Here is a 12,386-nt window from a genome sequence, read left to right as displayed (position 1 = left end):
ACTCATGCTTGTCTCTGCAATATAGTACAGCCCAGCATGCTTTGTAGTCAGAACACATGGGCAAGCTTTTCTTCCATGGTGCACTGTGGGCTCCAAGAGGGTTGAGACTATGTTCTCTTGGCCTAGCTTAGCATCACATGGGCATAACACGTGGAAACATTTAGCATAGTGCTTTAAGTCTTCTTTGTGTTCTGTACTATTCTAATAAGTAAGTGGGCACTGATCAGTCCTTGCATCTCAAAAGAGGAATGGGTTTGGATTGGAGAAAGTAGGAAGCCTTTAATAACAGGCTAGGTTTAGGGGGCTGGAGAGATGGCTCAGCAGTTAAGAGCACTCGCTGTTCTTCCAAAGATCCTGAGTTCAATTCCCAGCAACCACATGGCAGCTCACAACCATTTGTAATGAGATCTGGCGCCCTCTTCTGGCAGGCAGAACACTATACATAATAAATAAGTAAATCTTAAAAAAAAAAAAAAAAAAAACCAGGCTAGGTTTAAACTGGAAGTCCTGGCATAACATAAAATTCCTGATTTGGTTAATCAGTGTTGTTGTGTTGTTTGAGGCTTTGACAGATTGGAAGGGGAGTAGAAAAATTAGCCTGGTTATTTCTTCAGTGTGGTAGAGAACTATGTATATACCTCAAACATGATGATTTTTCATCTCTTCAACTTTCACTCACCCAGTGTGGTGGTATTTCTGTTGTATTCTTGGGCATTATATTTGTCAGGTAAACCTTAGATTTTATATCTATGTGTTTATCAAATACTCAAGAACCTAGATACTTTGGATATAGACATGAAATAAATCACTCTTAGAAGTAAAGAATGGCACGGGAGAGCTGGGAAAGAAGACCACAGCTGATCTACCTGAGAAGTCAGAAGGCTGTGTGCAAAAAGACATTTGAGCCTGTATGGTGACCTGCATCTGTAATTCCAGTACTCAGGAAGCTGAGGCAGGAAGAGGATATGAGTTCCAGGCAAGCTTGGACTACAGAGTAAAACCTTTTCCCACAAAATGGTGCTCTTTTGAAATGTGTTCCACCAGGAGAGCAATACCGGAAGTCAAAGGTGGAAGAGAGCGTTTCAAGGAAGAAGTGTTCGAAATGATTACATGAGTGCAGCATGCCAATGCTGCTTAAGTAGTGTGTGGCTTGTTTTTAGCATTTAGTAAGGGCTGAATGGGGGCAAGATGCCCCCACTTGGTTTTTGCATACAGAAGCAGAAGACATTGGGTGACTGTTGATGCTACCTAAGCTCTTATAACAGCGATCCCTTACCAGCTTGAATAAATCAGAAAATGGGTGGTTTTCAGACAGGCACACTTTGGCTTTTATTTTATTTTTTTTTTTATTTTTCAAGACAGGGTTTCTCTGGGTAGATTGGTGTCTGTCCTGAATCAGGCTCTGTAGACCAGGCTGGCCTTGAACTCACAGAGATCCGCCTGGCTCTGCCTCCCAAGTGCTGGGATTAAAGGCGTGCGCCACCACCGCCTGGCATACTTTGGCTTTTATAAGATAGGGTCTTACTATATAGTCCAGGCTGGCTTTGAACTTGCAGTTCTCCTGCATCAACCTCCTAAGTGCTCGGAGCACAGGTGTCTGCCACAAGACAAACTTTTTCTCTAAAAGACCAGATAATAAATTTGTGAAGCTTTTCCTCCAGCTATGTGGACTTAATTGTAATCAAAGACAATACTGAAAAAAATGGTTATGACTGTACTCCAATTAAACTTCATTTACAAAATCCAGAAGTAGGCCATACTGGGCTCACAGGACATCTGCCTATAGGGTATTTGAGGAGGAAAAGAGGTCAGTTTTCATCAGGGAGATTTTTCACTTCATCTCTGTAACTATATGTACATGCATTATGAATGTATTCATGCTAGTGGGAATTCTTTTAAAAAGCCAATTATAGCATGGAGGTTAATTTTAATGTCTGTAGATATTTTACCAGAAATTTATATTAAAGTGAATTTTGCATTTGGGGTGATTAAGTAAAATAAGCAGTGATGGAGAAAACTGTGTCTTTGGCTATTATGGAAATGCTTTTATTTAAATGCAGTCCTTTTCTTTGCCTTCATTTAGTATGTTTTATAATTGGGAACACTAACTTTATGCCATAAAAATCTCATTTGTGTTTGCTAATGGAGGAGAACCAAAACCAATAATATCAAACCAGAGCTTGAGGAGGTGTGGCTCAGTGGTAGGTTGTTCGTGCAGCATATTCAAGGCCCTGGCTGGGTTCTATCCTCAGAACTGCAAAAACAACTGAGCAGTAATGGCAAATAATTTCTCTGTGTTTTAGGGGACTGTCTTGGTGCGTACTTGAGTGTGGCTATGTTTTTGGCATTCTTCACAGATTAAATATAGCAAGCAGCCTGGCAGTTCACAGGATTCTCAGCTGCAAAGACCCATAGCTGGGAAGAATCTAAATGAAAAGGTCTGCACTTACCAAATGTCTGAAATTTTCAGTTGAACAAAGGGAGAAAACAAACTTTAAATGCTCACATGAGAATCTGTTTTTCTTATCCGACATGATTCGGGTAATTGGATAGAGTTGGAATATGTGAGTCCTCAGCATAAGGTCAGGGGGTTAGGTTAGGCAAGAGCTTCACAGACTGAGTTTATTGTCCTCTGGTTTCCATTAGTCTGTCCTCCGGTCAAAACGGAACAAGGGTTCTTCATTGGCCCTATGTGTTAGAGGCACCTGGAATTTAACGTCCAAATCTGTCTTGTAAGCAACTTGCCGTTTTTCAAGGATTTGACAGTGTTCAGATTTTTTTTGTTTTTGTTTTTTCAAGACAGGGTTTCTCTGTGTAGCTTTGCGCCTTTCCTGGATCTCGCTCTGTAGACCACGCTGGCCTTGAACTCAAAAAGATCCGCCTGCCTCTGCCTCCCGAGTGCTGGGATTAAAGGTGTGCGACACCACCGCCTGGCTTCAGATTTTATTGATGGTTTTTAGCTTCTCTTTAGATCTTCTAAGCAAGTTTTTAATGTGTGATCTTCAAAACCACTGGTTTTGAAACCAGGAGTATAGCTATAAGATCACATAGAAACAGTTTTGAGTTCATGCTGCACCCCCCCCCCCCAGCAGTGGCATTCTTAAAACAAAATTTAACAAGTGCTTTGGTCACTGTCGGCTAACTAGGTAAGCCCGAGGGTCCTCTTGTCTGTGTTGGATATGTGAGGTGGTATTCTAAACTGTGGTCCTGGAGATACACAACAGTATTGAGGCATTTCTGACTATTTGCCCCAACTGTACTGTCCTGCTTTCTGGTTTTTATGAGAGATGGTGTTATTACAGCCAAAAGAAGGAGCCAGACCACTGTAAGGTGAGCTTGTCTCTTGTGAAAATACCCTAGCTAGGGCGTCCCTTTCTTTAGGTGCTTTTGACAATTTTTGTCTTTGCCTTACAGGCTCAGGAGCCTGGCTTCTTTTGACATCTTCTTTTGCATTTTGTTATTCAAAGCCGTTTTCTGAAGCGAGTGTCTCCACCGCTGGTAACAGTGTTGCTCTGCTGTGAATGTGTCTATGCCGGGAGTTCCTCTGCTAGAGCTGAGCTCTGGGGAGCTGTGCTCAGTGTTCCTCTAGCCGCTGGATTCTAGCTTTGCCACACACACTTTCTTTTTGTGCCTGTCCATGAAGTTGGCAAGCTCATTTTCATTTTCCTCCTCACAGCTACTGAGAAAACAGTATTTTTCCTTTTGATCCTTAAGACTTCGTGGAGACCTCTTTCATTCTCGGTCTTGTTCAGTTGACTGAAGCGCAGGTATGCTCGGCTGTCCAGTGAAGTCTTAGTCCTCTCAGTTCTTTGTGTGTCCTCTCATGCATGGCTTGCTTCCTCTTTTGTCTTCGGGTCAGCTCCTCGAGACTTGTTTCTGTGGTACAGCTTAACCTCCGTTAGCATGGCAGAACTTCTGGCCGTTCATTCGCACGGCTTCTGACCATACTGTGGATGTGTGCCATGACCTAGGACAGGACAGGACCTCATTTTCCAGACTCTCCAACTTTGCACTTGGAGATTCAGAAGTGAGGGTTATCGGGTCTTCTAGGTAGGAGCAAGCTGAAGAGGGGGGTAAAAGAAAAGCAGTGACAATGTGTTTGCCTTTTCAAAACAAGAACGTGGAATGGGATACAAGCAGAGGAAGCTGAGAATTAACATTTAGACCTATGCATTCATTGGAGGAAAGAAAATTAGCTCTCAAGAGAATACTTGGTAGGTCAGCCCCTTGTTTGGCAGGGAAAGGACACCATTGTTCTTGAAAAACATGTTCCTGTCACATTAGTTTTCATTTCCCACATTTGAAGGTGCCAGGGATACAGTGAGAGCGTGATGACAATGGCAGCTGACAGTCTTCTTCTGGAGGACAAATCGAGGAAAGACTGGCAGATTGCAGAGCAAATGTCTTCTGTAAAGGCGGATACTGGGTACCACTGGTGCTAGGTCCGTCTGACATACCTTGCTGTGGTGGTGATGGTGGTGAGGGCGGGGTGGCTTGGTCTGTGTTTTGAGACCCGGTCTCACTTTGTAGCGCTAGCTGGCTTAGAACCCACAGACAGCTGCCTGCCCCTGCTTCTACTCTCCCTCCCTGGTGCTGAGATTAAAGGTATGTGCCACCATGCCCATCCTTTTTTAAAATTAATTTTTCTTTAGTCTTTCAACATTTTGTACATTTAGGAAATTTATTTGTATCATATCCAGTGACCTCAACTCCTCTTAATGTCCCTCACCTTGCCACCCTGCTAACTTCATGTCTTTTTTCTTTTGTTATTACTAACCCCCTGGAGTCCTATTATCGCTGCCCGTATGCGCATGTGTGTGAGGACAGCCGCCGGGCTATGGGGAAACCTGTCAGCAGCCAAGTCCCCCAAAAGACAGTAGCTCTCTCTTCCTAATTTTTTTTTAAGAAAAGCCTTCCTTTTTTGTTTCTGTTTGCCATAGCATTTCAGAAACGGTTTTACCTACCTATCTTTCCTAGCTTCTTTAATTATGATGTTTATTTCTAAGCTCTCATTCTTGTTTCTAGAAGGGCTGATCTGTTCCTCCCTACATTCTGTGTTCTTTCAACTGAATTGTCCTCAATTTCACTTTTTCTAGTTCCGGATCATGCAGTTTGTAAGTTATTGTATGTGTGTGTGTCGGTGTGTGTGTGGTTGTGTGTGTGTGTGGTTGTTTGTTTTAATGTGTGTGAGTGTTGTGCACGTGTTGCGCAGTGTCCTGATAGGTCAGAAGGGAGTGTCGGATCTCCTGGAAGCCAGGTTACAGATTGTTGTGACGCATTATGTGGGTCCTGAGAAGTGAACCCACATTCAGCAAGAGCAGCAAGTGCTCTTCTCCAGGGAACCAGCTCTCTAGCCACTGTTGGTTTCTGAGTAAGTCCTGAACTCAAGTTGCCATCAAACTTGAAATTGCCTCAGTTTCCAGAGTTGTGCTATTAAAGGTATATGCCTACATCCAGTTCATCATTTTTAGAAGCACCTGAAGATAAATAGGTAGTCTTCAATTTTTAAGTTGTATGTGTGTGTAAGCTATTCCAATCTTCAATAACAGAATTAAATTAACACAATTAACAAAATCAACAAATTTATTGAGCACTCTCTTAGTTTTCAGTGGGAGAGTGCTTGCCTACCATGTACAAAGGCCTAGCGTCCTTCTCAGTGTTACAAACAAATATTATAGAAGGTAAACTCTATTCATTTATAAAAACAATAGCCAAATAGGGAGCACAGTTGTAAGAACTAAGATGAAGCTGCTATGTACCCTGTCCCGTAGGAGTTGAGGGAAAAGAATTGTTGCAGGTGTTGGGCAAACAGTGAGAGGCATACGAGTGCATGCCTAAAATCCTGGCGTTTGCCAAGCTGGCACAGGAGAGTTGCCAGATGAAGGCTAGACTGTGCTGCCTACCTTATCTCAAAAGTAAAACAATGGATGGAGAGATGGCTCAGTGGTTAAGAACACTGTCTGCTCTTCCAGCCGACCCACATTCAATTCCCAGCATCCACATGGTGGCTCACAACTATGTGTAATTCTAGTTCCAAGGGATCCAATGCCTTTCCTCTTCTGGCCTCCATGGGCACACAAACACCCATACACATAAAAAATATGGAAAAATAATTTTTTAAAGTATTAAATAAATACACTCTCCCCCAAAATCCAGAACTCCAAAGAAATTCTATTCCTTATCTTGACAAGTATTTTCTACTCTAAAATATTTTTGTTGATATTTTGTCACTATTCTTCATTGAATGGAACTGACAACAAAATAGGCTTTGGTTGCTTTAAAAACGTGATCTTCCTATGTTGCTGTAGTTGGTTATTTATGAAGTTGGTCTCTGTTACCATAGCAGCTTACACTACTTACTTTGGTCATATCTGAACTTATAGCCCCCCTCCCCAATACTGCCATATTTTGGTTTCCTTTGCATTCTCAGCTGAGAGACAAGCACTGAATGCATTGGGTACACTATTCCTGATACTTTTAAAAAATAACTTTTTGCACAACAAAATACTTGGAATACTATAGGAAAATCAGAAAATACAGAGAATTAAGAGACTTCCAAAATAGCAAACCAGCTTTTTGCTATGTTTACTTTTACCCTCTTTTCTTTTTGTATTTTTTTTCCCAGTTGAACTGATTTACTGAGTTCTCATCAACTGCAGCACTGCACTGTGAGATATCTCAAAGATACAGCATACAAAACCAAATCTCCCAAACAGGCACGGCCGTCTGGCTGCCTTTGGGCCATTCGGTCCAGCTTGCGCCAGAACCAGAACCCGCGGAAGCTTCTGCTTTTCAGGCTGCCCAACACCAGCCTGAAAAGCAAACCTCCGCAGCGCTCTGCTGAGCACCGCCTATCTAGGGCGGTGCTTGTTTTAATCCGACGGCCCTGGGGCCTTGGCTCCTGCGGCAAACTGGACGCCCTGCAGGCTCCGAGCAGCTAGCAAGCTAGTCAGTCATTTTCCGAGTCTCTCCGGTGACTCCGCCCTCTTTGTATTTTTGAGACAAGGTTTCTTTGTGTAGTAGCTCTGGCTATCCTGGAACTTGTTATGTAGACCAGGCTGGCCTCAAACTCACAGAGATCCATCTGCCTCTGCCTCCCAAGTGCTAGGATTAAAGGTGTGTTCCATCACCGCCTGGCTTCCGCCCATTTTCTTTTTTCTTTCTTTTCTTTTCTTTTTTTTTGTTTTTTTCTTTTTTTTTTGTTTTTTTGTTTTGTTTTGTTTTGTTTTGAGACAGGGGTTCTCTGTGTAGCTTTGCCTCTTTTCTGGATCTCGCTCTGTAGACCAGGCTGGCCTCGAACTCACAGAGATCCACCTGCCTCTGCCTCCCGAGTGCTGGGATTAAAGGCATGTGCCACCACTGCCCGACTCTCCCCTTTTTCAAAGACTATATACTAGAAATATAATTGAGATCGAAATTAACATAGTTTCATATCCCTTATTGGTTTTTCACTAAACATCTATAGACCCATTACGTTGAAGCTGGGTATGCTGGACATGCCTATCATTACAGCACTTGGTAGTTTGAGGCTTTAGATCACAAATCTGAGTCCATCTTAGGCTACAACATGAGATGCTCTCTGGAAAACAAAAAAAAAAGTCCCAGGGAGCAGCAATAGAATATTCCTTCATATGGATGTAATGTAATTTATTTATCTATTTATTTTATTATTTTTACATACTGCTTTATTAACTTTAATTTTTTAAGTGCTAATGAGCAAAAACAACAGCTGCTGAGACACATAATTTATTTAAACATGTTTCCATTGTTGTCTTATAATTGAGACTATTCAAAACAATTCTGCAGTGAATGTGCTTGAACATACATTGTTTATGCCTGATAGTATTTTCAGTAAATATGTAGAAGTGCAATTACTAGGACAGGGATATAAACTTGGTAGAGGCAGTATTTCCAGTCCTTCATTTTGTGGTGCTGGAGGTGGAGGTTGAACCTAGGGCCTCACACATGCCGAGCAAATGCTCTGTGCGCTGGCTATACCCCATTAGCACAGGGTTTCTTTTTATGGTAATCACTTGGCGTTTCGGTACTCATTTGAAGAAGTGGGTTATTTCTTGTGTATTAATAGTGGATAGTGGCCCTTGTGTTTTCTGGGAAGTACCTACATTGAGAGTATTTATTTTTGACTCACATGAGTATTTTCTAAAATGGTAGCATGAATGAGTTTAAGTGTTTGATTTCCTTAGAGAAATGTGAGAAATTTTACTGGAATTTACCTCTTAGTATATCAGCATTGCTTAGGGACCAAGTAGTCCAAATGTTAGGATCATAAGTGTTGCTTGTTTGTTTTTTGTTTGATTCATCTTGGGTTTGGCTTTTGGAGACAGAGTCCCAGTAAATGTAGCCCAGGCTGGCCTGCAACTCCATCTTGTGCCTTGGTCTTCTGAGTACTGAGATCAGAGTTTAGACTAAGGTATCTGGCAACCAGGAAACAAAGTAAAGGTTTTGTTTTTCCCTTACGGTGATTCACTTTGATATGGCATTTATAGCTTAGGAGATGGCACATTAAAAGTCCACTGGGTACAGTACACTGTGTTTTGTGAAACAAAACCATTAATAATGATTGTTATGTACTTCCAAAAAAGAATTGCTTTCTAAATATAGAGCATGAGCTAGTTAATTACTATCTAATAAGTTCAGAATGTAAGATATATCGAGTTGAAAGAATCTTTTCTTCTTTCTGTTGGCTTGAATTCATAATGCAGAAGGTAAGTAAGATTAAATTGAAGCAGGCAGGCCTATTTTCACAGTATAATCAATTAGTTATCACAAAATATCCTTAGCTCAAGGTATTAAAACTACTTTATAATTCTTTTATCCTTTCTACTGGCCTAACTTCCAATTGATTTTACCAGGTTCCCAAGTAGTATAGGGGAGTTTTTCTCAAAGATTTTCATTTAAATATTTCTTAATCTTCATTAACTCTTCATTTAAATCTGATTTAAAAATTGGTTTTGGTGGTGGTACTAGGGACTGGTGGTAGGTTTTGTGACTAGGGAAACAGTGTTATCACTGAGCTATATCATTAGCTCTTTTGCTGATTTAAGTGGAGTTTGAAGGAAAAAAATTCCCATGAGATACTTTTCCTAACTAATTGTATCCAGCAAGTTCTGGATTGCAAAAGAAGTTTATCTTTTTTATACTGATATTTATATATAGCTCAGATTCATGATTTACAGTATTTCAGATGTTCTCTTGGCCATAGAAAAATAACAGACATTTATAACACCCTATATTTTTTGTTAGTGAAAAAGTACCACCAGAATAATTTTATTTAAATTATTTTTAGGAGACAAAATAAGAAAAATAACATGAATTAGATTTTTTTCCAATAACCAGTTTCTTTTTCCTGACAGAAATTGGAATGCCCCTAACCTGTTTGTGACACTATTAGCAGCTCACATTTGAATATTGTTTTGTTGTTTTTCTTTAGATGTGTTCTTTGTGCCATTGTCCTGGAGCAACAATTGGCTGTGATGTGAAAACCTGCCACAGGACATACCACTACCACTGTGCATTGCATGATAAAGCTCAGATCCGAGAGAAACCTTCACAAGGCATTTACATGTAACTGTTTCATTTTGCTTTGTTTTAAAGCAATCATACCTTCCTTCAGGCTTTTATAGTTTCTTCCTCATTCAAAGCATTTCATTGTCACTATAAAGGCTGTTTTGATGTATAATAGTTAAATGATTTAGGAAGTGTAGCAGTTTATGAATGGGGTGGACTGTGCTGCTCATTTTTGTCATTTGAAAAATGAATTTAATTTAGTTCGTAATTTTGTACTTTTCCCCCTCAGGGTTTATTGTCGAAAACACAAGAAAACTGCACATAACTCTGAAGGTATGTCTCATTAGCCAGTTTCATGTTTCAAGAAGAAATTTGAATAGAATGAGTGAATAATCTTCTATTAAGGTTTTCCTTAAGATCAGTCTTACTATTAGGTATTTTTATAATTCAGGAAATCTTTAGAACAAACCAATGGAAATAAGAGCAATTTTTAAAAGAAAACTCTTACCACAGAGGTCTTATAAATTACATATTTAAAACTTATGTCACATTAGGAAGAAACAATGGTAGAGGTGTCATGTTTTTATAAGGGTGATAATTGAGATTCTTGCTTCTATTAGCTATTATAGACAATATGAATTTAGGAATACTAAGGTATTTTGGACCAGCATACATTCTGAGAAAATTTCAACACATTCTGGTAGCCTTATTCATGATTTTGCTTTCCTTGGTTTCAGTTACTTCTGGTTTGTCATGATCCAGAAATATTAGGTGGAAATTTCCAAAAATAAACAAGTTTTAAATTACTTTTGATTACAATATATTTGTTTTATTTATAGTTATTGTTGTTAATGCCTTACTGTGTCCAACTTATAAGTCAGACTTTATCATAAGTAGGTATGTATAAGGAAAAAACACATTTAGAATTATTCATGATTTTGTGTATTGACTGGGATTTAATTAATCAATCAATCAATTAATTAATTAATTAATTAATTTTGGTTTTTCGAAACAGGGTTTCTCTGTGTAGCTTTGCACCTTTCCTGGAACTCGCTTTGTAGACCAGGCTGGCCTCGAACTCACAGAGATCCGCCTGCCTCTGCCTCCCAGTGCTGGGATTAAAGGCGTGTGCCACCACCGCCGCCTGGCTTTGACTGGGATTTAAAAACACGTCCCTCACTGAGAAATAAGTGGAGATTTACTATGCTTTTTTCCAGAAGAAAGTAGACATCTTTATAAGTAAATTAAAAATAGAAACTTGTCATTTTGTTTCCTCTTAAATTTACAAATCTAGTTTAGTCATGTTTATATATTGTTAGCCAATTTGCATTTGGTCTTTAAAAGATATGGGGAAGTTCCCAAGTTGGATTCTGACTGGGTTCAAACTTTTTTTTTTCTTTTTCTATTTTATTTTAAGTGTGTGGGTGTTTTGCATGTAAGTATATCTGTACACCATGAGCATGTCTGATGCCCATGGAGGCTAGAAGAGGGTATCGAATGTTCTGGAACTGGAGTTACAGACTCTTGTGAGCTGCCATGTGGGTGCTGGGAACCAAAACTAGGTCCTCTGGAAGCGCAGCCAGTGATCTTAACTGTTGAGCCATCTCTCCAGCCCTTGGTCAGACCTTTTCAAACAGATGGTTTTGATACATTTACTAGCAGTATAAAATGGATTAGATTCGATCTCAGATTAACTCATGTTTTCATTTAGCTTGAACTCAATCTTTAAATTTTGTGTTAGCTGCTAAGACCGTTCTGTTCAAAATTAAAATGGATCAAATACTGATATTTTAAGAAGCTGATCCTTTTGAGACAGGGTGTCCCTCTTATGTAGCCAGATCTGCCTGCCCATGCCTCCCCAAAGTGCTGGGATTAAAGGTGTGTGCCACCAAGCTGGGCTTTGGAAGTTGATCTTTAAAGATTTAGCTAGGGACTGGAGAGATATAAAGCCTTCTTGAAAAGGATCTGAGATGGATTCCCAACTGCCATGCTGGGCAGCTCCTAGGGTCTGATGCCTCTGGCCACTCATGTACACCTAACCACACACATCACACACACACACACACACACACACACACACACACACACACACACACACACACAAATAATAAAAATAAGTCTTTAGAAAATCTACTTACCTAATTACTGGTAATAAATATTAAAACCAGTTGCCCTTTCTGATCTCTTATACTTTGCTTTCTTTTGGGGGGCGGGGGTGTTGTAGACCAGGCTGACCTCAAACTCACAGAGATCCACCTGCCTCTGCCTCCCAAGTGCTGGGATTAAAGGCGTGTGCCACCACGGTCCAGCTACTTTGCTTTCATAGTAGAAAACCATACTGTTTTCACATCTGAAGTCCACATTAATACAAATACTTTAAATTGTTGGTTAAAAATACAGTCATCATATACATGCATTGAAATATGCATCATGCTTAATGTTAATTAAAATTTTTGGAACAAATGATTTACTAGATATACATGGTAACTATGATTTGGTCATCACACATTGTATCCGTGTATTGAGTTATTATGCTATATTCTACAAATACATACAATTAAAATAGTTAAATATAAATTCAACATTGAATATAGATAAGCAGGCACATACATATCCATAAATAAAAATAAATGAATTTTTAAAAAACTTTCTATGCTTTTTTTTTTTTTTTAATGGAGAGTGTAGGGCTGGATAGATGGCTTGGAGGGTAAGAGCATTTGGTGCTATTCTAGAGGACTAAAGTTTGGTTTCTAGTGTCCACATCAGGCACCTCACATCTGCCTGTGACTCCAACTCTGGGGGATCTAGTGCCCTCTTGTGGCCTCATTGGAAATTGACTGGGTAAACAATAAGAACAA

The 12,386-nt window shown here is 39.8% G+C and overlaps 1 protein-coding gene across 1 annotated transcript in view; it reads left to right on the top strand.

Moving 5' to 3' along the window:
* Phf6 (PHD finger protein 6) overlaps positions 1–12,386 on the top strand; it is a 42,882-nt gene that overhangs the window by 10,812 nt on the left and 19,684 nt on the right. The window contains exons 4-5 of the mRNA XM_006982288.4: positions 9,452–9,585; positions 9,818–9,861. Coding sequence (XP_006982350.1) covers positions 9,452–9,585; positions 9,818–9,861 — 178 coding nt within the window. The remainder of the gene's footprint in view (positions 1–9,451; positions 9,586–9,817; positions 9,862–12,386) is intronic.

Source organism: Peromyscus maniculatus, chromosome X, assembly GCF_049852395.1.
Source record: "Peromyscus maniculatus bairdii isolate BWxNUB_F1_BW_parent chromosome X, HU_Pman_BW_mat_3.1, whole genome shotgun sequence".
In the NCBI taxonomy this organism is placed as follows: Eukaryota; Metazoa; Chordata; class Mammalia; order Rodentia; family Cricetidae; genus Peromyscus; species Peromyscus maniculatus.
This window is presented reverse-complemented; position numbering and strand designations above follow the sequence as displayed.